The sequence below is a fragment of the Heptranchias perlo genome, chromosome 3 (assembly GCF_035084215.1).
Source record: "Heptranchias perlo isolate sHepPer1 chromosome 3, sHepPer1.hap1, whole genome shotgun sequence".
NCBI lineage: Eukaryota > Metazoa > Chordata > Chondrichthyes > Hexanchiformes > Hexanchidae > Heptranchias > Heptranchias perlo.
The window spans coordinates 85,128,374-85,156,105 of NC_090327.1; the positions used below are offsets into that span (position 1 = coordinate 85,128,374).

General features: G+C 44.3%; 1 protein-coding gene across 1 annotated transcript in view; it reads right to left on the reverse strand.

Annotated features, from left to right (window-relative positions):
- znf704 (zinc finger protein 704) overlaps window positions 1–26,098 on the reverse strand; it is a 202,901-nt gene extending 176,803 nt beyond the window's left edge. Inside the window, exon 1 of the mRNA XM_067980699.1 lies at window positions 25,718–26,098. Within this exon, the coding sequence (XP_067836800.1) occupies window positions 25,718–25,978 (261 nt within the window). The 5' untranslated portion in view covers window positions 25,979–26,098. The remainder of the gene's footprint in view (window positions 1–25,717) is intronic.
- Between the last annotated feature and the right edge of the window lie 1,634 nt (window positions 26,099–27,732).

Genomic DNA, 27,732 nt, shown 5'->3' on the forward strand with positions numbered 1-27,732 from the left:
CTTACGATTTTGACGTAAGGGCGTCTTTTTTTTGCGGTTTCCCGTGCGACTGACCGGCCTGATCAATAGGCTGGTCTCAGTCGGACGGGAGACCAGCCAGGGAGAGGACGTCTTCAGGTGAGTCTGCAGGTAAGTCTTTGTTTGTATGGATGGGGGGGTCTATGAGGGACATGGGTGGGCATAAGTTGGCACAGGTGGGCATAGGTTGGCACGGGGGTCATGAGTCATGGGGGATGGGATTGGGGGTCAGTCGCGGGGGGGGTGTCGGGATCGAGGGTCATTGCGGGGGTCCACGATCGTTGAGGGGGAGGGTCGGGGGTCGGAAGGTCAGAAATGGGGGGAGGATCGAGGGTCAGGGGTGGGAGGATCGGAGTGGCGGGCAGAGTCGGGGGATCGGGATTGGGGGTCGGAGGGGGAGGATGTCGGTGGGGGAGGTTCAGGGGAGGGGGGTCCGCGATCGGGGAATGGCGATTGAGGGGGGGGATCCGCGATCAGGAGTCGGGGGTCTACGATCAAGGTCTGCGATTGTTGGGGGGTCGGTGCTGGTAGGCTTGTTGGACCTGCAGGAAGCTCTCCTGCTCCTCCGGGCCCACAGGCTGTGCCTTTCTAGGCACCTACCTGTTAGTCTCGGGCCTTCTCTCCTCCTTTCACGAGGCGTAAAACAGAAGGCCCAGGAATCCCGGCCCACCAGGGTTGAAATTGGGAATTCGAGAAAAATGGTGGCCTGAAGCCTCCTTGAAAGGTTTTACAGCCCGAACCGCCTCCTGGGAGTGAGTTGGTCGCCCACCCCTCGTTCCACCCTGGTGAAAACCGGAAATGGGAGGTTTGGGGGCGAGTCTGAAATGGTGGCAATTTTCAATGCCCCCCTGCCCCCAACCCAACCGCTTTTTAATTTGAAAATTGAGCCCATTGGCTCAGTACACATAAGATCACACAGATGCTCTATCATACCGCCTGATTTCCAGTTGATCAAATGCCCAGCTAGAAAATCTGTGCTAGAAAGTCTGCAGCTACAGTTTAAAAAATAACCTCAGCAATTACACTTAAAAATTACAGACATTTTATCTGAATTACTGCCTGAAGGAAAATTAAATTGACTTCATCCAGCACTATTCCCTCACCAAACAATTAAACTGTCACTGGCCTGAAGCTCTGCTAACTTAACAAAATTAGAGGAAAGACTAGAGAGGCTCGGGTTGTTCTCTTTGGAACAGAGGAGGCTGAGGGGTGCTTTAATTGAGGTGTACAAAATTATGAGAGGTCTAGATAGAGTGGATAGGAAGGACCTATTTCCCATAGCAGGGAGGTCAATAACCAGGGGGCACAGATTTAAAGTAATTGGTAGAAGAATTAAAAGGGAGCTGAGGAAAAATGTTTTCACCCAGAGGGTGGTGGGAGTCTGAAACTCACTGCCTGAAAGGGTGATAGAGGCAGAAAATCTCAGCTCATTTAAAAAGTACCTGGATGTGCACCTGAAGTGCTGCGACCTACAAGGCTACAGACCAAGTGCTGGAAAGTGGGATTAGGCTAGGTGGCTCATTTTTGGCCGGCACGGACACGATAGGCCGAATGGCTTCCATCTGTGCCGTAAATTTCCTATGATTCTAGACTTGTAGTAGATGTAGCTGCATCTTAGAAGCAGAAGAACATATTCTGTATTATTTAGTATAACATTGCTGTCATTATAAAATGGTGTATCAACTTTCATTAAGCAATCCCACAGCAGACCCACTAGTACATACATTCTGCAACATGTCCGGCACATTTCAAATGTCACATTTAAAAACATATATGAAAAGAAAGGAAACCAGTCATTTCCTGCTGATTTCTTCTAATCTGAGTTTGGGAATTTATGCACACATATATAGCAATTAGCTTTGTGGCCTTAAAGGAACAGGCCTTATTAAACATAACTCCATCTTAGCAGCAGAATCATTTGTTCTATGTGAATCATACAATTCTCCTATAAAACAGCATATCATCCAACTCGCACTGCCATGGAAGATCTGTTAGGATTCTACAAAACAGCACTGATGCTGGTGGGTTTCAGGCTGTCACACTACCAGGGCATAATGTCATCATCAGACCCCTTCAACTTTCCTACAGCTTTGTAACACAGTATTTAGGCTGAAAATGTTTTTCATATTTCTCATGCTCCCTATAAGGGTCACATAATCAAACGTCAAATGTATCTTAAACGTTTTCTTCCATGGTATACTGCTACCTAAATTGATTCCAGAGCCAAAGCAAAAACAAAAACAAACATTTTTAATTAAAAATGAACTAATGTAAGTCCCATCTGACCCCACCTTCAAAATTAGAACTTGATTGACCAGATGTAATTTATATAGGTCCCCAAAGACACTCATCTAGTTGTCAGTGGATCCTTAAACTACACTTTCAATAACCTGTGAGTTTCTACATTATTTGCTTCCAGGGCCTTTTTTTTAAGTTGGCTACTTCATCTGTACCTGCAGGTGCCAAATACTCCAAGGCAAATGTATTAACTGTGAGCCCTCTAGTCTTTTTTTTCTATATGAATCAGGTAATTATGAGCTGTTGTTGTCTCAACAATAAAAGCAAAAGAGGAACTTTAACATAGGTGCTCTGAGAAGCCACAAGTTAAGTGAATGTCTCAAAAGATTGTCATCCCTTCATTCTACCACCCACAAACTGCTGCCGTTTGAGATTGGTACCTCATCTTACAGCAGTGAACACTGTGGTCACAATTAAAATAATTTTCATGTGCATGATATTAAAAAGTTAAAAAGACACTTACATTTAAAGAGCTGACCTGTTGCTACATCATCGTGCACATGTATCATGAGGACACGTAGTCATGTCAACCATGTATACACATCACTCCAGAAACATAACTTCCTATGAAAATAGTGATGGAGTGGCAGGAATGCTACTCCATCACAAATTAATTTTTGACAATTTTCTTCCCCACTCATTATACTTTTTCATTGGTAAATTGCTGGTAGCAGGATAACAATATTTATTAACAGTGAACAGAAAATGTCGAGTCTGAAGATCAGTGAATTCTCTGTATAGCAATAACCAAATGTTAAATATTTCAATTAGTACTTGTGCTAGATTCCTGTATTGCATGAGAAGCAAATAGCTTATCAGATTCAAAAATTGATTCCTTATGACATCATCATTCACTCAAGCTTGTTTCACTTTATTTATTCCCACTCCAATTCCTCAGTAAAAGATAAGGAATCTTACAACACCAGGTTATAGTCCAACAAATTTATTTTAAAATCACAAGCTTTTGGAGATTATCTCCTTCGTCAGATGAATGAATGAAAAGGTTCTCAAATCGCATATCTTATACTATGTTGGGACAGCATCACACCAATCAAAAGGTGTCGTTGTTATTCAAACAGGCCAGTCACGGAGAACAGCACGTCCCAGTACACTCGATATACATTGTGTCTATTACACAGGCAGGCAGAAAGAAACTCAAAATGGCAGAGAGAGAGAGAGAGAGAGAGAGAATTTTAAAAAACATATAAATTTTTTCCCCCTTTTTGCTGGTGGGGTTACGTGTAGCGTGACATGAACCCAAGATCCCGGTTGAGGCCGTCGTCATGGGTGCGGAACTTGGCTATCAACTTCTGCTCGACGATTTTGCGTTGTCGTGTGTCTCGAAGGCCGCCTTGGAGAACGCTTACCCGAAGATCGGTGGCTGAATGTCCTTGACTGCTAAAGTGTTCCCCAACTGGGAGGGAACCCTCCTGTTTGGCGATTGTTGCGCGGTGTCCGTTCATCCGTTGTCGCAGCGTCTGCATGGTCTCGCCAATGTACCATGCTCCGGGGCATCCTTTCCTGCAACGTATGAGGTAAACAACGTTGGCCGAGTCACAGGAGTATGAACCATGTACCTGGTGGGTGGTGTCCTCTCGTGTGATGGTGGTATCCGTGTCGATGATCTGGCAAGTCTTGCAGAGGTTGCCGTGGCAGGGTTGTGTGGTGTCGTGGACGTGGACGCTGTTCTCATGGGTTCTTCCGCACCCATGAGGACGGCCTCAACCGGGATCTTGGGTTCATGTCACGCTACACGTAACCCCACCAGCAAAAAGGGGGAAAAAATTTATATGTTTTTTAAAATTCTCTCTCTCTCTCTCTCTCTCTCTGCCATTTTGAGTTTCTTTCTGCCTGCCTGTGTAATAGACACAATGTATATCGAGTGTACTGGGACGTGCTGTTCTCCGTGACTGGCCTGTTTGAATAACAACGACACCTTTTGATTGGTGTGATGCTGTCCCAACATAGTATAAGATATGCGATTTGAGAACCTTTTCATTCATTCATCTGACGAAGGAGATAATCTCCAAAAGCTTGTGATTTTAAAATAAATTTGTTGGACTATAACCTGGTGTTGTAAGATTCCTTACATTTGTCCACCCCAGTCCATCACCGGCATCTCCACATCATCAGTAAAAGATAATTAGCCCCATTCACTCAGTAAGAGCAGGGCAGTTCTCCAGGTTAGCACAGAGCAAGTTGTCCACTTCACAAGATCACAAAATAAATACAGATCAGGGAAGCCATTCTCTGCTCATCTATCCTGAAAAAAACTTACATTTCACATCATGTCATCGAACTGTATCTTGAATAAATTTAAGGATTTCCCCTCCATACCATAAATGGAAGATCATTCCAAGTTTTGATCACTCTGTGTGAAGAATTTCCTTCTTATGACTGTCCTAAAATTTTTTTTTACGAGTTTCAGTCTGTGCCCCTTGTTCTAGTATCTTGACTTACCTTGAAGTAGTGCTCTGGATTTGCCTTATTCCCTTTGCAGGGACCTCCTGCCTAGGCTGAAGAGACCCAGATCTTCCTTATAGCTCAATTCATTGATGCCAGGAATCAGCCTCATGGCCCGACTCTGAATTGTCTCTGTGGCTTGAAATTTTCCCCTATGTTGATGACCAAAACTGAGCACAATACTCAAGATGCGGTCTGACTGGTGTAATGTACAGTTTTAGCATCCAATCACCCTCTGACTTATACTCTACTGATTTGGCAATATAATTCAACATTCTATTTGCTTTGTTTATTGCTGCTCGATGGTGATTTGACATTAGGTGTCAACTCTACTATCGACCCCAGATCCTTTTCAACTTCAATTCAGCTATTTCTATATCATCTATGCTGTATATATGGCACCAATTTTACCTTCCAATGTACAGCAATTGTCTGTATTAAACATCATTTGCCATCGTTCTATCCATTTGCTGATTTTATCTAACCCCATGTGTAGTTCCCAATTGCATCCTTCGACTCAACTGACCGTCCCTTCAACCAGTTTAGTATCATCTGCAAATCTATCTTGATTGCATTAGGTTTTTGAACCTAAATTGATAATGTAGACTAGGAACAGTAGGGGCCCCAACACTATCCATGAGGCACTCCACTTAGTACTTCCCCCCCCCCCCGCAACAAATGACACCACCCCCTTAACAAGTACCCACTGCTTTCTTTCCTTCAATCAATTTCACCTTGAATTCCCACTGTTTTCAGCTCCAGTAGCAGTATTTCTTGAAGAACTTTATCAAAGGTTTTCTGGAAATCTACAAACACCACGCCTTATAAACTTACATTCATCGATTACAAGTGCCAACTCTCCCTGGGTTACAGGTCCCACGGGCGCCGACTCTCCCTGGGGCACGGGTCCCACGGGCGCTGACTCTCCCTGGGGTACAGGTCCCATGGGTGCCGACTCTCCCTGGGGTACGGGTCCCACGGGCGCTGACTCTCCCTGGGGTACAGGTCCCACGGGTGCCGACTCTCCCTGGGGTACGGGTCCCACGGGCGCCGACTCTCCCTGGGGTACGGGTCCCATGGGCGCTGACTCTCCCTGGGGTACAGGTCCCACGGGTGCCGACTCTCCCTGGGGTACGGGTCCCACGGGCGCCGACTCTCCCTGGGGTACGGGTCCCACGGGTGCCGACTCTCCCTGGGGTATGGGTCCCACGGGCGCCGACTCTCCCTGGGGTACAGGTCCCATGGGCACCGACTCTCCCTGGTGTATGGTTCCCATGGGCGCCAACCCTCCCTGGGGTACGGGTCCCATGGGTGCCGACTCTCCCTGGGGTACGGGTCTCACAGTCATTTGGAATGTCACTTCTTCAGAAAATTCAAGGAGGTTGGCCAGGCAGGCTTTTTCCCTTCTAAAGCGATTTTGGATGCTATTTAGCAGATCCAACAATCGATACTATTACAGTGAAGGATGGTTTTTCCGACTCTTCCCTCCCTCTCCCACCATTCATCTCATCCATGAGATCCCACACCGAGGAGCCCAGCTGAGAAATTACAAAATTGATTAAATTGAATGTCAAGAAGCTCTGGAACTTAAACTCACAACTACGTGATTTGAAGTTTCCAATCTCTAGGCTGCTAGACCATCTACCACATTAGTATATTTTTTAACTGAAACCTAAGTGAAGGACCAATTGCAGGATGCCACCAAGGTCAAAAAGATGAGATAAGTAAAGATAATATAAAGTAATGACTAAGTGACACCAAGCTTGAGTTTTAAAAGCCTATAGATGTAGAAAGAAAGAAAAACTGAGGATGATAAGGAGTTCCATTGTTTTGGGGGTGCTGGAAAAAAATGAGTTTTAGTAGTAATCTTGGTTTAGGGAGAAGGAAATGTGAGCAGAATGGCAGGAATATTTAGAGCTTAGGAGAAATGAGAGGAGAGTTCAAAGGAGCACCGACCTCGCATGGTATTGTAGTACTACTGAGTGCGCTCTAGAAGAACTACTAAAATAGTATTTCTACTAGAAATTTATTACATTCATGCATTTTCTAACAGCTCAGTTATATGTAAATACCAAAACTTGTCTAATGTAATGATTGTTTTTTTTTCCTTTTTAAAAAAAATGAGCTATTTATTGAATAGTTCCAGATACTTCATATTTTACTTCTTTTCAACATCCTGCTCTGCTGCTTCCTTAGCTGTCTTAGCACGGATACTAAACAAATGGGCATTTGCAAAGGCCTTGAACTTGGAAAAAAAAAAGCTCTGTCCCAGATCATCTATGTGATGGCGTACAGAACATTCAAAGAACAAATCCAGGCTACATACTATAGTGGCTAAGCTGAAATGTCATTCTCATTATACTGTACAGGAGTGTGTAATTGAGCTCAGCTGACCACGGCTTCATACAGAAAAATGATAAAGTGACTTCCCTTCTGATGCCCAAAGACCTGAGTGAGTTACTGGGTAGTGAGTACAGTAACACATACTACCCAGTAACTCACTCAGGTCTATGGGCATCAGAAAGGAAGTCACTTTATCATTTTTCTGTATGATGCCTATACATGTAGTTTACATGACTTCTTGTGGTAGAAAGAAAATTATTTTTTTTCCTTAATGCTTTATAAAGTTTATGCAATTATATAAGGATAAGAAAATGTAAATATAACTTTTTTTAAATAAAGTATTTTGAGTTGTTTATTCTCAAGATAGAAAGAACTTGATGTAACTTGCCAGGTATGGATTTAAATAAAGGTAATATGGTAGCCTCATGTCTGAAACTTGTACAGAATATTTGTAAACAAGTTGGAAAAATACATTTATAATGGAATTTGCAGAGGGAATGTGAAAACAACAGTCATGATGAACATGACAGCAGAACAACATAATTTGAGGCATGTTGATGTTTTGTAACATAAACAATGTTTTTCAATGCAAATCATATCCTCGGATTACAAAAATAAACTTTTCCCAAATTAGCTTGAGAGGTGACAATCCTCCTTTAAGCTAGGGGAGAGGTTATTCAAGGGTGAATACGTGGACAAAGAGTTCCCAACACATCCATACACGAGGGATCCAGCTGCTGAGGTAAAAGCACATTAAAGCTCACAAATATATGGATTTGAAGTTGACTAAAGTGTCAGCCTTGGCTCAGTGTCAGCCTTAGCTCTTGTCTGAGTCATAAGGTTGTGGGTTCAAGTGCCACTCCAGAGACTTGAGCCCATAACTTAGACTGACATTTCAGTGCAATACTGAAGGAGTGCTGTATTGCCAGAGATGTCATCTTTCAGATGAGACATTAAACCGAGGCCCCGTCTGCCCTCTCAGATCCATGACACTATTCAAAGAAGAGCAGGGGAGTATTCCCTGGTGTCCTGGCCAGTATTTATCCCTCAACCAACATCACTAAAACAGATTACCTGGTCATTATGTTGTTGCTATTTGTGGGACCTTGCTGTGCTCAATTTGCTGCCATATTCCCTACGTTACAACAGTGACTACATTTCAACATTTCAAAAGTACTTCATTAGTTGTAAAGCGCTTTGGGGCGTCGTGAACAGCGCTTTATAAATTAATAAAATGATGTCATTTTTCAAACTTATCTTTTTTTTAAGTTTACCACCTTGCAGCTCACCAACAGTCTGTTGCAAATCTAATAAGATTATAGCTGATTAAAAAGGAGACAAGTTTATAAGCAAATAAAAATACTGACAAATGGACAGCTCTGCAACATTAACATTTTTCCTTCTTGTAGTGTTTGGCAAATCAAAAAATAATTGCTTTCCTACAGCCTCAGTTACAAGAAGTTACTGTGGAATCTTGATATATTCAATAGATTGGAAGTGACAAATTAGGTTAAAAAAAACAAATAAGCAGATTTACAAAAAGTATTGAGGTGAATTTCTTCAGAGCTTTACCTGCTCCAAAGAAATTCCCAGTCAATGTTTATTATGCAAAGGCATGACTGAACATTTGAAGATTTGACTGAAGTTATTGAGTATGGGAGTGTAGTGGATACGCTACTAGACTATTTTGCTCAATCCTATATGTATTCCAAAATTTTTTTAAACTATCAGCTGGTCAATGTAATGAGTGGTTAATCCACACAGACCAATTTCCAATCCGAGTCTGTGCTGAATTGGCTGACCTCAACTGGGACAGAGTAGGGCGCTACTATTGGCCTCCGGACTAGGGAATAGAAAATCATCCAAAGTTCCCATTCCTGATCTATCCAGCAAACCCTGATGGAACTGAATAGATGTAGACATTCAGATGGTACAGCGCCATACAGATTCATGCATTATGTCATAGCATCGTAGGATGTAGTTTCACACCTACGATTCCTCACAGAAAGATTTCCCATCGGAATAAGATTATGAGTGAAGGAACAGGACTTTTCTACAGGAAGAGAGGGGCCAAAATTCTAGGGTGGGTAGTCTTGGATTGATCTTAGCCAAATACAAGAACGTGAGAATGTGTAGAGCATGAAAATGCCTATTAAATTCACTCCGACAACAAATCGTACAATCACCCTAACATGAACTTCACCCAACCCAGTTAATTTTCTACAAAATTCTTTTTGACCATCCAGGCCAAATTTTAAAATATCTAGCAAATTTTTAAAGCAAAACAAGAACTTGCTTTTATATAACGCCTTAAACATGGAAAACGTCCCAAGGCACTTTACTCTGCTCATAATACAACCACTCTATCATGAAGTTCTGGCAGTATGGTGGCCACTCTAGTAGTGATTTTGTAGGCAATTCCTCTCTCACCACTAGTCTCCAAGCTCTACCTATTACAATCTTTCTTGCTGTTTTCTGTTTTATGGTGAATCTTAGAATCATAGAAATTTAGAGCTGAAAAAGAGCTATCCAGCCTAATCCCATTTTTCAGCTCTTGGTCCATAGCCTTGTAGGTTATGGCACTTCAAGTGCATATCCAAGTACTTTTTAAATGCAATGAGGGTTTCTGCCTCTACCACCTTTTCAGGCAGTAAGTTCCAGACCCTCACCACCCTCTGAGTGAAAAATTTCTTCTCAACTCCCCTCTAATCCTTCTACCAATTACTTTCAATTTATGCCCCCTGGTTATTGACCTCTCTGCTAATGGAAATAGATCCTTCCTATCTAGACCCCTCATAATTTTATACACCTCAAATAAATCTCCCCTCAGCCTCCTCTGTTCCAAAGAAAACAACACCAGCCTACCCAATCTTTCCTCCTAGCTAAAATTCTCCAGTCCTGGCAACATCCTCATAAATCTCCTCTGTACCCTCTCTAGTGCAATCACATCTTTCCTGTAATGTAGTAACCAGGACTGTATGCAGTACTCAAGCTGTGGCCTAACCAGTGTTTTATACAGTTCCAGCATAACCTCCCTGCTCTTATATTCTCTGTCTTCACTAATAAAGGAAAGTATCCCGTATGCCTTTTTAACCACCTTATCTACCTGTCCTGCTACCTTCAGGGATCTGTGGACATGCACTCCAAGGTCCCTTTGTTCCTCTACACTTCTCAGTATCCTCCCATTTATTGTGTACTCCCTTGCCTTGTTTGCCCTTCCCAAATGCATTACCTCACACTTCTCCGGATTGAATTCCATTTGCCACTTTTCTGCCCACCTGACCAGTCCATTGATATCTTCCTGCAGTCTACAGCTTTCCTCCTCACTATCAACCACATGGCCAATTTTAGTATCATCTGCAAGCTTCTTAATCATGCCCCCTACATTTAATTCTAAATCGTTGATATATACCACAAAAAGCAAGGGACCTAGTACTGAGCCCTGCGGAACCCCACTGGAAACAGCTTTCCAGTCACAAAAATACCTGTCGACCATTGCCCTTTGCTTCCTGCCACTGAGGGAATTCTGGATTCAACTTGCCACTTTCCCATGGATCCCATGGGCTTTTACTTTTCTGACCAGTCTGCCATGTGGGACCTTGTCAAAAGCCTTTCTAAAATCGATGTAGACTACATCAAATGTGCTACCATTATCGACTCTTCTTGTTACCTCCTCAAAAATTTCAATCAAGTTAGTCAGACACGACCTTCCCGTAACAAATCCATGCGAACCGTCCTTGATTAATCTGTGTCTTTCTAAATGACGTTTAATACTGTCTCTCAGAATTTTTTCCAATAATTTGCCCACCACCGAGGTTAGGCTGACTGGCCTGTAATTACTCGGTCTATCCCTTTCTCCCTTTTTAAACAACGGTACAGCGTGAACAGTCCTCTAGTTCTCCAGTCCTCCGGCACCACACCTGTAGCCAGAGAGGATTGGAAAATGATGGTCAGAGCCTCTGCTATTTCCTCCCTTTCTTCTCTTAACAGCCTGGGATACATTTCAACTGGGCCTGGTTATTTATCTACTTTCAAAGATGCTAAACCCCTTAATATTTCCTCTCTCACTATGTTTATCCCATCCAATATTTCACACTCCTCCTCAACTACAATGTCTGCATCGTCCCCTCTTTTGTGAAGACGGACGCATTAAGAACCATACCCACATCTTCCGCCTCCAAACACAGGTTACTTTTTTGGTCTCTAATAGGCCCTACTCTTTCCTTAGTTTTCCTCATGCTCTTTATGTATTTATAAAACATCTTTGGGTTTTCCTTGATTTTACTGACAATATCTTTTCATGCCTTCTCTTTGCTTTCCTTTTTAATTTCACCCCTGTGCTTTCTATACTCCTCTAGGCTTTTTGCAGTACTGAGCGCTCAGTATCTGACATAAGCTTTCCTTTTTTACCTTATCCTACCTTGGATGCTCCTTAACATCCAGGGGGCTCTAGATTTGGGAGTCCCACCCTTTATCTTTGTGGGAACATATTTGTTCTGAACTCTCACTATTTCCTCCTTGAATGCTTCCCACTGCTCTGACACTGATTTACCTTCAAGTAGCTGTTTCCAGTTCACTTTTGCTAAATCACATCTCATCTTAGTAAAATTGGCCTTTTCCCAATTGAGAACTTTTACTCCTGATCTATCTTTGTCCTGTTCCACAACTATGTTAAGTCCAACTGAATTATGATCACTACCACCAAAATGCTCTCCCACTGATACCCCTTCCACATGCCCAGCTTCATTCCCTAAAACTAAATCCGGAACTGCCCCCTCCCTTGTTGGGCTTGCTACGTTCCTGGGATGAGGGGTTTTTCTTATGAGGAAAGGTTAGACAAGTTGGGCCTGTATACAGTGGAGTTTAGAAGAATGAGGGGTGATCTTATTGAAACATATAAGATCCTGAGGAGACTAGAAGGGGTAGATGCTGAGAGGATGTTTCCCCTTGTGGGAGAGACTAGACCTAGGGGCCACAGTTTAAAAATAAGGGGTCTCCCATTTAAGATGGAGATGAGGAGAATTTTTTTCTCTCAGACGGTCGTGAGTCTGTGGAACTCCCTTCCCCAGAGCGGTGGAGACAGGGTCATTGAATATTTTTAAGGCTGAGTTAGATAGATTCCTGATTAACAAGGGAGTCAAAAGTTATAGTAGGTAGACGGGAAAGTAGGGTTGAGGTCGTAATCAGATCAGCCATAATCTTATCAAATGGCCTACTCCTGCTCTTAATTCGTATGTTCGTACGTGCATACTGGCTAAAAAAGTTCTCCTGAATGGATTTTAAGAATTCTGCGCCCTCTATATCTTTTACACTGATTCTATCTCTGTTAATATTAGGGTAGTTGAAATCCTCTACTATTACTGCCCTGTTGTTTTTGCACTTCTCAGAAATTTGCCTACATATTTGTTTTTCTATCACCCTCTGACTGTTTGGGGTCTATAGTACACTCCCAGCTGTGTGATTGCCCCGTTTTTGTTCTTCAGTCCAACCCATATGGCCTCATTTGATGATCCTTCTAACATATCATCCCTTCTTACAGCTGTAATTGTTTCTTTAACCAATATTGCAACCCCCCCTCCTTTTTTATCCCGCTCTCTATCTCATCTGAAAACCCTGTAACAAGGAATGTTGAGATGCCATTCCTGCCCCTGCTTAAGCCATGTTTCAGTAATAGCTATGATATCATACTTCCACGTGTCTATCTGTGCCCCCAGCTCATCTGCCTTATTCACTAGACTCCTTGCATTTGAAGTATGTACCACTAAGCACTGCCAAACTCCTTTGTTGTATATTTTCTAGCCTTTGTTTCCTCTGCCTTCCAAACTCGCTTACTAATTTTCTGCCTTCCATTTCTAGCTCTGCTTTCCTCCCTTCTGAATCTACGCTCAGGTTCCCATCCCCCTGCCAAGTTAGTTTAAACCTCCCCAACAGCACCAGCAAACTTTCCCGCAACGATATTGGTCCCGGCCCTGTTGAGGTGCAACCTGTCCGGCTTGTACAGGTCCCACCTCCCCCGGAACCGGTCCCAATGCCTCAGGAATCTAAAGCCCTCCCTTCTGCACCATCTCTCCAGCCTAGCATTCATCTGTACCATCCTCCTATTTCTGTACTCACTAGCACGTGGCACCGGGAGCAATCCGGAGATTACTACCTTTAAGGTCCTGCTTTTTAATCTCTTTCCTAGCTCCCTAAAATCTGCTGCAAGAACTCATCCCTCTTTCTGTCTATGTCATTGGTACCTCTGGCTGTTCACCCTACCCCCTCAGAATGTTCTGCAGCTGCTCAGTGACATCCTTGAGCCTGGCACGAGGGAAGCAACATACCATCCTGGAAACTCGCCTGTTGATTCCCCCAAATATTGAATCTCCTATCACTAATGCTTTCCTAACCTTCCTCCTCCCCCACCTGTACAGCTGAGCCACCCATGGTGCCGTGGTTGTACTCCCCAGAACAACCTTCGCCCTCACCAGTACCGGTTAGAGAGTGTGATGCCCTCAGGGGATTCCTGCACTACCTGCTTGGTCCTCATTGTCTGTCTGGTGGTCACCCAGTCCCTCTCTGCCTGCACACTCTTAAGCTGCAGTGTGACCACCTCCTGAAACATGCTATCCATGTAGCTCTCAGCCTTCCGGATGTACCAACCGCTGCTCAAGCTCCGAAACCCAGCGCTCGAGCTCCTCCAGCTGACGACAATTCCTGCACATGTGGTTGTCCAGGACACAAGAAGCGTTCTGGACTTCCCACATGGCACAGAATGTGCATTCGACGGGACTGAGGTGCCCTGCCATGCCTCTATTTATTAGACTACTAACTAAACTTACCAGAAATAAACTTAAGACTTGTCCCTGATCTGGACAAAAAAAAACTCACCAATCAATTCCTTCCCTTGTGCTAACGTCACTTGAGGTGATTGTTTTACCTCTCTCCCTGACACTCCGCACTCCCCTGCCCCCGCTCTCTCATGAGCCTCCGACTCCCATCTCTTTTATGGCCCGTCCAGCTCACCTCTGCCGCTGCTCTCTCAACTTGCTATGAACTGTCCTCTCTTGTTTATTCTAAGCTCTAAAAACACCATCCTTCTTGTTCTTGCTCCTCTCTACATCTCCACTGTACAAAATTAAGACTCGTCACATAGTCTGTAATTCTAACTCATTCTTTCTAGGACCTGTGGAACTCCTTACTACCATCAGTATTTCCTTCTACTTAAACTCTTCAGTCCTTTAAATCCAAGCTTGACATCACTACATCTTGATTTACCTCATCTCCTGCACAATTGACGTGGGCCATTCATCTTGGTTTCTCAATTTTATAAAACTCACTGCATTTATGCAGTGCACTTAAACTGAGGGCATTTCTAAGGCCTAATTTTGCACTGGCGATGAGACTAAAGCCAGCATCCAAACCCCATGAATCTGTCATTCAAAAAAGATTTTTCCAAATTTGCACTATGGCTTGCAGTGGACAATCAGAAACTTCAGTGCACAGCATCTCCAGCTACCTGGCCCAGAGGCACAAGCTCAAGATACACTGCAAGTTGATGTCAATATAACATTAGTCTCTATTCAGAAAAAAAGGATGATCTGGTAACTAACCTGGCATGTGTTTAGATAGGGTCCACACCAGCAAGAAACTTATCTCTGGTGGGAGTGTTCTTATGACATTACGAGACAACAGCATACAATTCACCTATGCTGCAATTTTGTTTCAAAATACAGTCCAAATACAAATTTCCCCATATAAAGATGGAATTAGATTCAAGTATTTGTAGTACTTGTCAAGCTGCTAAACTCACTCATAAAGTTGCATAATCCCACAATTTGTTACTAAAAGTCCCTAAAAAAAATTAATTGAAATCTATAAATGTTTAAAACAACAGCCAAAAAAAAAGCATTTACTGCAGGACTCTACTTATTTTGAGGTTTTACCCCATACCTACTCATCACCTCCCACAGTGATCACAGATGAAACCCACAAAGTGTGACTTTTACTCAGTTTTTTTTAAATTGAGCTCTTTTTCCATGTACTCAGATTACCAAAAAAAGGAAATAATTTTCATTAAAATCATCTTAATGGAATTTATGTATCTACAATAAATGTATAGTGTATCAGAATTCCTATTCTTTGCAATCAATTTTTAAAATTGTGAATAATGATTCACTTTTTTTACTCGTTCATGGGATGTGGGCGTCGCTGGCGAGGCCGGCATTTATTGCCCATCCCTAGTTGCCCTTGAGGAGGTAGTGGTGAGCTGCCTTCTTGAACCGCTGCAGTCCGTGTGGTGACGGTTCTCCCACAGTGCTGTTAGGAAGGGAGTTCCAGAATTTTGACCCAGCGACGAGGAAGGAACGGCAATATATTTCCAAGTTGGGATGGTGTGTGACTTGGAGGGGAACGTGCAGGTGGTGTTGTTCCCATGTGCCTGCTGCTCTTGTCCTTCTAGGTGGTAGAGGTCGCGGGTTTGGGAGGAGCTGTCGAAGAAGCCTTGGCGAGTTGCTGCAGTGCATCCTGTGGATGGTGCACACTGCAGCCACAGTGCGCCGGTGGTGAAGGGAGTGAATGTTTAGGGTGGTGGATGGGGTGCCAATCAAGTAGGCTGCTTTGTCCTGGATGGTGTCGAGCTTCTTGAGTGTTGCTGGAGCTGCACTCATCCAGGCAAGTGGAGAGTATTCCATCACACTCCTGACTTGTGCCTTGTAGATGGTGGAAAGGCTTTAGGGAGTCAGGAGGTGAGTCACTCGCCGCAGAATACCCAGCCTCTGACTTGCTCTTGTAGCCACAGTTTTTATGTGGCTGGTCCAGTTGAGTTTCTGGTCAATGGTGACCCCCAGGATGTTGATGGTGGGGGATTTGGCGATGGTAATGCCGTTGAATGTCAAGGGGAGGTGGTTAGACCCTCTCTTGTTGGAGATGGTCATTGCCTGGCACTTGTCTGGCGCGAATGTTACTTGCCACTTATCAGCCCAAGCCTGGATGTTGTCCAGGTCTTGCTGCATGCAGGCACGGACTGCTTCATTATCTGAGGGGTTGCGAGTGGAACTGAACACTGTGTTCCTGCACCAAGTGCTGCCTGGGAAACAAGACCAGAGTGCGGGTAGGTGAGAACCAGAAGCCACGGCCTGTCCATATCATATACAGCTGCCTGGCAGCGTAGCAGGGGGGACTTCCACTTTTAATTCCATTTCTTACATATTTTTTTCAATGAGAGCTCTTTTAAAAATGTCAATTTTAATTTGGAGGAACTTTAATATAGAATTGTAGTATTAGTTATTCAATACCAACAATGCCATATTGATCGAGAACTTACTGTGTGCGCATGGGATAGGTAATCTAAATGACCTCCCATCATAAACAGTGTAAAAATAAATTAATTTATTATTTCTCTTGAGCAGAAATGCCACATTTTCACCGTCAAAAGCAGTCTGCTAGAAATCCACCATGATGGGTCTTTTTATGGGAAAAGTGTTACTCCACTGATTTACATGGTGAATCCAGCTCATGGTGTTGAACCAAGATCGACGTCCTGCCCGTTCTGCATTCTAATACTGATGCTTCAATGCAATTTCAAAGCTCTGTACAGGTCAGTACACAAACTTCTTTTCTAAACAATGTTTTGGTAGGAGTACTTTAGATTGAAAATACTTCCTCCAGAGCATTGATCTCCTTTTGAGTCATATCACTCCTTCAAAATGTTTGAGTTACGTAGAAACATAGAAACATAGAAAATAGGAGTAGGCCCTCGGCCCTTCGAGCCTGCTCCGCCATTCAATATGATCATTGCTGATCCTCTATCTCAATACCATATTCCCGCCCTCTCCCCATACCCCTTGATGCCTTTTTAGTCTAGAAATCTATCTATCTCCTTCTTAAATATATTCAGTGACTTGGCCTCCACAGCCTTCTGTGGTAGAGAATTCCACAGGTTCACCACCCTCTGAGTGAAGAAATTTCTCCTCATTTCAGTCCTAAATGTCCTACCCCATATCCTGAGACTGTGACCCCTCGTTCTAGACCCTCCAGGCAGGGGAAACATCCTTCCTGCATCCAGTCTGTCTAGCCCTGTCAGAATTTTATACGTTTCAATGAGATCCCCTCTCATTCTTCTAAACTCAAGTGAACACAGGCCTGGTCGACCCATACTCTCCTCGTACGACAGTCCTGCCATCCCAGGAATCAGTCTGGTGAACCTTCGCTGCACTCCCTCTATGGCAAGTATATCCTTTCTTAGGTAAGGAGACCAAAACTGCACACAATACTCCAGGTGTGGTCTCACCAAGGCCCTGTATAACTGCAGTAAGACATCCTTGCTCCTGTACTCAAATCCTCTTGCAATGAAGGCCAACATACTGGCCCCGATATTACCAGGGAGGCGGGATGGCAGCGCGGGGGGGGGGGGGGGGGCGACTGGGCGCGTGGGAAACCCGCCCAGTAAAATCCGTCCGTTTCCCACGTGATCACGGGTAAATTGAAGACACTGACCGTGGCTTCCGGGTTTCCCGTCGTCAACCTGCGCAGCGGGCGGACTGCACATCCGCATCACAGGTCGTCAGCTGCAGCTGGAGGAGCCCTATTTAAAGGGGCAGTCCTCCAATGCTGCTCCTGCAGCAAACAACCAAAAGTACAGCATGGAGCAGACCAGGGGAAAGGCTGCTCCCAGATTTACCGATGCCTCACTCCAGGTCCTACTGGATGCGGTGAGGAGGAGGAGGGATATTTTCTACCCAGCGGACGGGAGGAAGTGGCCTGTCTCTGCCACTAAGAAGGCCTGGCTCGAGGTGGCAGAGGAGGTCACCACAGCAGCAACATCTCCCGCACATGGATCTGGTGCAGGAAGTGCTTCAATGACCTAACTCGGTCAGCCAAAGTGAGTGCACTTACTCATTCTCCTACACTCCACATCACTGCCCCCACCACACAGCTCCTTCTGCACTGCCAACACTACTCTATCACATCACTCCTCACATCCACTCAAACCTCATCCTCAACTTACCTGCACTTACTCACCTCCCCAGTACTCATCCCACCACTACCACTCAACCCAATCCTCATACAATGTCATGGCTCTGTCTCATAATCACCCTCTGATGCATCTCTTTCACGGTCAGCCTCACCCAAACCAATGCATTCAGCGGTTGGCCACGTCACCATCCCTCACTCACGCCTCTCTACTTTATCTCCTTAAAGGAGAAGAGAGCCCAGAATGCACGGGAGAGGGCAAAGACTGGAGGGGGCCACAACATCAGGTTGTCCTCACGGACGTGGACAAGAGGCTCTTGAACTGAGCTGCACCCTCAAGTGCCTGTCCGTCGGGAACGCCGAGACTGCCACCCAACAAACGGCTGGAGACAGAACTTTAACATTCAGCACTCACAACAGCAAATGATGTTAACATGCATTGCCATCTTCAGCACCTCAATATCTGTTATCATGCTTAATATTGCCTTCCGTTCTCTTACAGGGCCTTCAGCAACCGCCGTGACGGCAGAGGGCGATTCCTCTGAGGATCTGCCGGCCTCTGAGGGGGCACCGTCATATCTGAGCGAGCCATCCACCAGTGCAGATATACACACCTCGGTGGGTCCCCATCCTCAGTTAGTTGGGGTTGCACATGGTGAGCACGAGCAGACACTGGTGGCAGGGGCAGCTGTGGAGAGTCCGGGTCGGCGGGAGCACTCTTCTCCAGGCTCTGTTCAGCTGGACACAGATGCTGAACCCTAGGGGCCATCCTTTAAAAGCAGAATGATCGAGGGGCAGCAGCACATTTGCGAAGTGCTGGAACAGGTGCCACGCGCACTCTCCACAATCGCGCAGAGGATGGAGGAGTCCAACTCCTGCATGAGTGAAATGGTGGCACAGGTGAGGGAGGGAACCTCTGAGATACTGTCACAGGGACGTGAGGGCATCTCTGAGATAGTGTTGCTATCTCGGGAATGTCTGCGATGGAGGGAAGGCTAGCCTTCATTGAGCTTCAAGCATGGCTCACCAATGAGTCCACTGAGGCCCTGACAATGGCCCTTCGGACTCAGGGTGAGCAGCTTTCTGCCGCCTCAAACAAGCAGGCAGATACACTAGCACTGGCCTTACAAGGCTTCACACATGTCCTCCAAACTGTCGTCCAGCAGGGTAGTAGGAGTGATGTGAGCCTGGCCCAGGAGAGGGATGATGGCGAAAGGGAACATTGGAAATGGGGTTGCCACTCAAAGCTCTCCCACCCGTTGCCCTCTCTCAACCAGTACCCGCAATGCTGCCTCCTCTCCAGGTAGTCGAGTCTGCCCCTGCACAGGTGCAGGTGGAGCAGTATTTGGAGGGGCCCCCACCAGCACCGAAACCCAGAGGGCATAGGCCCAAAGCATCTAATCGGTCAGGGCATGAACACGAGCAACCTGCCATTACCTCAGCTGCAGCCTCAGGGGAAGCACCACGTAGGAGTACTCGTAAGCACAAGACAAAGGTTTTGTGAGCACAAAGTGGATGTGCAAGGGTGTTTGACAGTTTGGCATGTTTTTTATTTATATTTGATTTTTGTTAATGGCACATTAAATATTGTTATTGTCACCACTACTGCCATGTCTTGACCATTCTTGACTGGCGTATGCAATAAGTCCCTTTCATGAGGTTCTCCATGAACACCCACACTTGATGCCACCCACTGGGTCACCCTACAATGGGTGCATGTGCAGTTGCACGACTATTTTGTGCAGGTACCTGTGGCGCAGCACTGTGTTGTGGAGCTCCACGTGGCGGAGGTGGACGGCGTACCTGCCAAGGCTGGTGATGTTGCTCGTCCTCGGATGAAGTGATGAATGCAGCTATGGCGCCTCCCCATCCTGACGGTGTGAGTTTGAGGGGGTCCGCAAAGTAGGTAAATGTGTTTGCACAGCAGAGTTTAGGGTATAAATAATAATTTTGAGTGGAAAGACAAAGGTGTTGCAGCCAAAACTTTGTCTGAAGTGACAGAGTGCCCTGCTGCAATAAATGAGGTATTCTCCCCAACTGTCAAATAATCCTTTGCATCTCCCACTGGCTGCCGGCTGAAACACGTCTGCTCCAACAGAGATTTGTTTCCCACAGCACAGGAAACACGCTGAGCATCCTTCAAAATTGCACCCCTGCCAAAATCTCCAGTCAATGAGGTCTGTCAAGTACCTCAACTATCTAAATAACTATCTAAAGCATCATCCCGCCGGTTTTAATTGCCGGTTGGAGTCCCGCATGCTGGAGTTGCGCGCGCACCAGAACGCATCACTGGGGAACCTGGAAGTCAGCGGGTTGCAGCCGGGCTCCAAACCCGCTCCGGGATTCCGCCATTTTAAGAGACCCCCTGCCCTCAACGCACCCGCTCAGTCATCCGAAAATCGTCCCCACCATTTGCCTTCCTAACTGCTTGCTGCACCTGCATATTTGCTTTCAGTGACGAGTGTACAAGGACATCCAGGTCCCTTTGTACATCAACATTTCCCAATCTATCACCATTTAAATAATACTCTGCCTTTCTGTTTTTCCTTCTGAAGTGGATAACTTCACATTTATCCACGTTATATTGTATCTGCCATGTATTTGCCCACTCACTCAACTTGTCTAAATCGCCTTGAAGCCTCTTTGCGTCCTCCTCACAACTCATAATCCCACCTAGTTTTGTGTCGTCAGCAAACTTGGAAAAGTTACATTTGGTTCCCTCATCCAAATCATTAATATATATTGTGAATAGCTGGGGCCCAAGCACTGATCCCTACATTACCCCATTAGCCACTGCCTGCCACCCCGAAAAAGACCCATTTATTCTTACTCTATGTTTCCTGTCTGTTAACCAATTTTCAATCCATGCCAGTATATTACCCCCAATCCTATGTGCTCTAATTTTGCACACTAACCTTTTATGTGGGACTTTATCAAAGGCCTTCTGTAAATCCAAATACACCAAATCCATTGGTTCTCCCTTATCTATTCTACCAGTTATACCCTCAAAAAACTCCAGTAGGTTTGTCAAACATGATTTCCCTTTCATAAATCCATGTTAACTTTGTCTAATCCTGTCCTATTATCATATCCTTTATAATAGACTCTAGCATTTTCCCTACTACTGATGTTAGGCTAACTGGTCTGTAGTTCCCTGTTTTCTCTCTCCCTCCTTTTTTAAAATAGTGGGGTTACATTTGCCACCCTCCAATCTGCAGGAACTGTTTCATAATCTATAGAATTTTGGAAGATGACAACCAATGCATCCACTATTTCCATGGCTACCTCTTTTAGTACTCTGGGATGCAGATTATCAGGTCCTGGGTATTTATCGTCTTTCAGTCCCATTAATTTCTCCAGCACTCTTTTTTTACTAATACTAATTTCCTTTCATTCCTTCTTCTCACTGGACACTTGGTTCCCTAGCATTTCTGAGAAGTTATTTGTGTCCTCTTCCGTGAAAACAGAACCAAAGTATTTGTTTAGTTGTTCTGCCGTTTCCTTGTTCCCCATTATAAATTCTCCCCTTTCTGACTGTAAGGGACCTACATTTGTTTTCACTAATCTTTTTCTTTTTGCATACAAGTAGAAGCTTCTACAGTCCGCTTTTATGTTCCTTGCAAGTTTACTCTCACATTCTATTTTTCCCCTCAATCAATCTCTTGGTCCTTTTTTGCTGAATTCTAAACTCTTCCAATCCTCAGGTTTGCTACTTTTTCTGGCAACTTTATATGACTCCTCTTTGGATCTAATACTATCCTTAATTTCTTTTGTTGGCCATGGTTGGGCCGCTTTTCCTTTTGTGTTTTTGCACCAGAAAGGAATGTATAATTGTTGCAATTCATGCATTCGTTCCTTAAATGTTAGCCATTGCCTATCCTCAGTCATGCCTTTCAATGAAGCTCACCAATCTATCATAGCCAACTCACTCCTCGCACCTTTGTAGTTTCCTTTGTTTAGATTTAGGACCCTAGTTTTGGATTGGAGTACTTCACTTTCCATCTTAATGAAGAATTCTATCAAGTTATGGTCACTCTTCCCTAAAGGACCCCACACAAGATTATTAATTAACCCCTCCTCATTGCACAATACCCAATCTAGGATAGCCTGTTCCCTGGTTGGCTCCTCAACGTACTGATTTAAAAAACCATCTCGTACACACTCCAGGAATTCATCCTCCACAGTATTATTGCTAATTTGGTTTGGCCAGTCTATATGTAGATTAAAGTCACCCATGATTACTGTAGTACCCTTGTTACATGCATCTCCAATTTCCTGTTTGATGCCATCCCCTACATTACCACTATTGTTTGGAGGCCTATAGACAACTCCCACCGGTGTTTTCTGCCCCTTGGTGCTTCTTAACTCCACCCAGACTGACTCCACATCTTGATTTTCTGAGCCAATATCCTCTCACTATTGCTCTGATTTCATCCTTTACTAACAATGCCACCCCACCTCCTTTTCCTTTTTGGCCATCCTTCCTAAATATTGAATACCTGTTGATATTCAGCTCCTGGTCACCCTGTAGCCATGTCTCCGTAATCGCAATTATATCATATCCGTTTACATCTATTTGTGCTGTTAATTCGTCTACCTTATTACGAATGCTTCGTGCATTCAGATACAGTGCCTTTAGATTTGCCTTTTTAACATTTTTAGACATCTTAACATTTTTTCACTGGAAACATATGATTAGCAATTTAGGGATTAAATCAACAAAATAAAAAGTGCTTCTGATCTGTTGGCCACGATCAGTGATGGTCATAAGACCGCCCTGTGGCCAATGTGATTCACCTCCATCTCACTTGTGTTCCTCATCAGCCCTGCTACTCCATGTGCCTCTGTACCTCAATTCGTAGCCCACCAAAGATCTGCAGAGCAGGGATTCGTGACAGAGAGAAAGGCAAAGGACAAAAAGTGTTTTTTAAAAATCCTTAGATGTAAAAAAAGCACATAAAGTACATAGGGTAGCAAGTCACGACTCAGGATCTTGGCAAAAGCTGGTGAGTTACCCAGATCTATACAGTCAAATAAAATGGTTGCAGCTTGTCAGAATATGGAAAGTTCAAAATCAAGCGATGTGTGACATTTCACAATGCCATGGGTAGTGGTGGGGGGAGTGGAAGAGACTGAGATGACATATTGGAACAGGCTACAGTGCTACCAAAAGCAATGAAAGTTTCTAACTTAGTGGTAAACTTTTAAGTAAATTGTAATCTTCTCAGTGCTGATTTTAAAGAGCGCGGAGGGGTGTCCTCGCATTTTGTAGTAGCTGGTTTTAAGAATGCACTGTTGAAATTCTTCGAAAACAGTGCTACTGGAAAGACAACAGCAGGCTTGTATTCAACAACCAAATCAGATGCTGCCAAGTGGGAGGACTGTTTACACGTCAACAATACCAGCACTGTAGAAAATGCACACCTCTTAAATGCTTTATATGCACGTCATTATACAAGATTATAGTGTCAATCTTCTGCTCAGAGATTAAACTCTTCTGGACAATTCCAAGATTTTTTTTATTATTTCTATCTGCAAAACACCTTCCCCCCAGCTGAGAAGACAGACTGAAGACTTACAAACATATGAACATACGAACAATGACAGACAGGAAAAGACCCTCAGGTCCATCCAGCCTGTTCCACGCAATCATGATACCTTGTGTGCCACAATGTATAATATATACAAGTTGCGACCAAGTTTCCACCAGCACTGTTCTACTCTCCAGATCCAGCCACAGCAACCTGGGACAACTTCCCCTTCAATTTACCCTCCCTCCTCTAGGAGGCAGTTTGAGCTGTTTGAGCATGGAACTACCTTGTGCAGAATCATAAGCTCAAACATCCATCCTACCACTTAATGGCAGAACTCACTGAAGCTTCAACACACTGAAGCACTATACTGCATCCACAGCACAATTCCCCTAAATGTTATAGTTGCTTTTCAGTATAAATCCTGTACATTACACTGGTATTCAAGCCATTTCCAATCTAAAAAGAACATAAAAGCATGCAGAAATGGTAGAGACAAAAACATTGGGGTTATTCAGAATATATTTGGCTACTGTGATGGGAGAGTTAATTAATTGGAGGGCTGAACTTTGATGGGCCGAATGGCCCTTTTTGGTCCTTAACATTTCTTAGTTTACATGAGTTATATTGAGGAATTTTTAAGAGGCTGGTCCCAGCACACTAAAAGCAAACAACATATAGTATTCTTAAATAATAATTTACAATATTGGTAGCAAACATAATTAAACAGGAAAGATACATCAACTATGTACCATATCTCGCGTCCCTTTTTGCTCCCAGCAACATTTTCATGAGATATCTATCTTTGTTACAGCTATCTCCAACTGCATACTATTACGCTAATGTAGCTGGAAATACAAACACTACATTAATACTGATCAAAACCGGCACCGTACACATTGCACTGTTCAGTGTGTTCTATTTTATTATTATTATATTTTCTTGTAGAAGTATTTCCGTTACGTGATTAAACAAGTACATTCCTTGATTGCAACAGTGAACATTTTACCACAGAGCTCCAAGGAGTGTAAACTGACAAAAATAGGAGAGGCGGAGCCCAGGGCCATGCCCTTTGCTTGTGCCCAGGCCAATACACCACCCAGACATTGCATATTCAATTATTTATTGGGCCCTTTGGAATGTCCCTCCTTATTCCTCTGGGGTGGGTTACGGGACGTACTGTAAAAGATGCATCAACTAAAACTCACGCGCGCCCAAGGATAGTTGTCTTTCATTCAATCAAGACTTGATTAATTACAGCCCCAGGCACCAAGCGCTCCACACACGGCGGCTGATGTTCTGCAATAACCCCAGCATGCTAAATGGGAGGGGGAGAAAACATTGCCTCTCCGATCACAGGATTTTGGCGCGAATTTGCTGGGATTTCCGATGGGTTTTTATCAGTCTTGCTGTATTCTGATCTGTGTGGAGTGCCGGCGCTGAGCTGATTTTGCTCCACTTTCTCTGGGCTCCTGGTGAGTGCCGTGGCTCCACTGCTCCATTACACAGGTGGATACCCCCTAGAGGGCAAAGCATTGCAAATCTGACCCAAATAGTGATCTTTCTACACTCTCTCTCTCTCTCTCTCATGCATTTAAGATGTCGATGGCTTTAACATTTTACACCTCGATTGCAACAAAAATAACCTCTGCATAAAATTTAAAGTCTGATGTTTCAAAAAAGACTGGTGAATTTAACCAGATTACTTTGACTCGGTGCCACTGTTAAGGACAAAGATAAAGAAAATCCAACAGCGGGTAGGTTAGGATTAGGGTCCAGCTATTACCAAAAAAACATTAAGATCTATGATGAGTTAGGGATTTAATCTTTCCAAATAACCATCTGGAGTCAAAATGAGAATTAATGATCCGCCCTCCTCAATAACACTGAGAGCCACAAGAGACCAATCAGGGGTTGGGTTTTGGACCCTGCAACTGTGCCGAGAGGAGTGAGGAGGGGTCGGCTTGGCTGCAGTTGCTGGATCGTGTTGTAGGTGTTGATGTGAATCTCTGCCTCTTGTTGGCGGTATGGCAGCATCAGGATGCACACCATCGCAAACACAGACACAAACCGGGCACATTTCCAATTCATATTCACGTACACTTACACACCTTCTCTCTGCATTTCAGCTGCACTTTGTTGCCTTGGTTGTGGAAGCCGGGTCCTACCACGACGATCTCCTCTTCCAGGTATTCCCTCAGGGTACCATCCTCCAGCATGACCGTGTAAAGGTTGCATCGCCCCCCGGACTCCTTGTTTTCAGATTTGAGCGCCTGGATCACCCCGGGGATGAGCTGCCCATCCCCGGCCGGACTCGGAGCGCAAACCCGGCTCCCCAAAATCGACCTCTTTGCAGAACGGCGAGCTTGCATCGCGAGCTTTTTTCCCCCTTTCGCTTGTTTTTATTGTAAGAAATTAGATGCAAAGATGCAATTGCAAAATAACTAGATTTTAATATTTTTTTAAAAAAAAGCAAACCAAGCCACAAACCGCCCGGCGTTCAGAGCAGACTTGTTTGTTTTCGTAGCCTTCGCAAAGCTGACATTGCAACTTGCAAAATTAGGAGCGGACTTCTGCAAAAACAGCGGAATGACTGCCTGTTTATTACTTTAAAATTACAATGATTCTTTTTAACAACAGGTCCAGGAACAGAGAAATTAGAAACTATAAAGTGAGGACTAAATGAACATGTCAGCTAGCTGTGATATTCTTCCCGAATAAATGTAATGCCAAGAACCAAAGCAGTAATTTTAATAGAAGATTAAAAACAGTTAAGAGATCATTTGGCTTCTCAAATTCAAACGTATTTCTTCCCAGTAAAATCATTTTTAAATAGACATATTTTTCTGTCCTCATATTAATGAAAACCCATTTAGTGATCACTTGAACATTCAGCTGGCAAATATAAATACTCACAGCCGTGCACAAAGATCCGTAAAGCCTGATTCGTTTGCAGATTACTAAAAAGAAATATCGATTCGCAGTTGGGTAAGTGTTTGCCTTCAGTCATTCTTACCAAGAGCCTTGCCTCCTCTTTCGGAGTCTGGTCGTCCGATCCGTGCTCCGGTTTTTATTTTTCCATGCTTTCCCTGAGATTTCCTCCACTGTACCGGCGGAATGCTCTCCGCCCCCTCAGTGTAAACATGTGCTGCTCCAGGTGGTGCCCCGAGCCCATTGGCTCCAGCAGCGCACGCCTCCAGCAGTAACTCAATCGTTGTAGCTGTCAAAGCTTCACACAGATCCGCGGCAAAGACCTCCTTCACCACACTAAGCAATGCAAGAGATACTGTACTGCCCTGATCTCAGCCCGGTGGTAGGGGGTGCTGCAGTCGGTCTCAAATACCCTGGGGCTAAAGCCCTGGTGGGCAAAAATCAGCCCTGGTTCCTGAACTTGACCACTATCCAGTGACTCCTTGTGATAAGTACGCGTCTGTGTCTGTCTGTGTGTACCTGAGGAAGGAGGAAGCCTCCGAAAGCTTGTGAATTTAAAATAAAATTGCTGGACTATAACTTGGTGTTGTAAAATTGTTTACAGTTGTCAACCCCAGTCCATCACCGGCATCTCCACATCATGTCTGTGTGTGTGTGTGTGTGTGGATGTCTGCTGAAGATTGACTGGGCCTTGATGCTCCCATGTTAGAATAGGCTGGGAACATTCATTGTTCTGGTTAAAAGAAGACAACTGGTCACTTGGTAAGGTACTATAGGACTGCTGGTACATGTAGAACCATGTTTCAGCCTGAGTTAGAACTGGGGGAAGAAAGGATACTCTCTAAGAAGTTGTTGAATTTCATATTTATCCCAGTGCTGGAGACCGCACTCCTGATTTAAAAAGGGCCACTTCACCTGTGCACACCTTCAACAAATTCAGATTCAGTATTCCATTTAGGAATTGTATATTCAAGATTGAGTTATTTTATTAAAATATATACTTACATTTCAACAGAAGAGTTTTTCATACAGTAAGATGACTTTTTTCTATGGCAGACCAGAACACTCTAAGGTAACAACGCAGAAACTCCTCTGATGGCTTAGAGGATAAAGACACCACATGGTATGGCACTGAGCTTTTTTTTTGCTGCTTTGGCCAATCTCAGTAAGGGTGGCAATAAGGATGTTATAATTG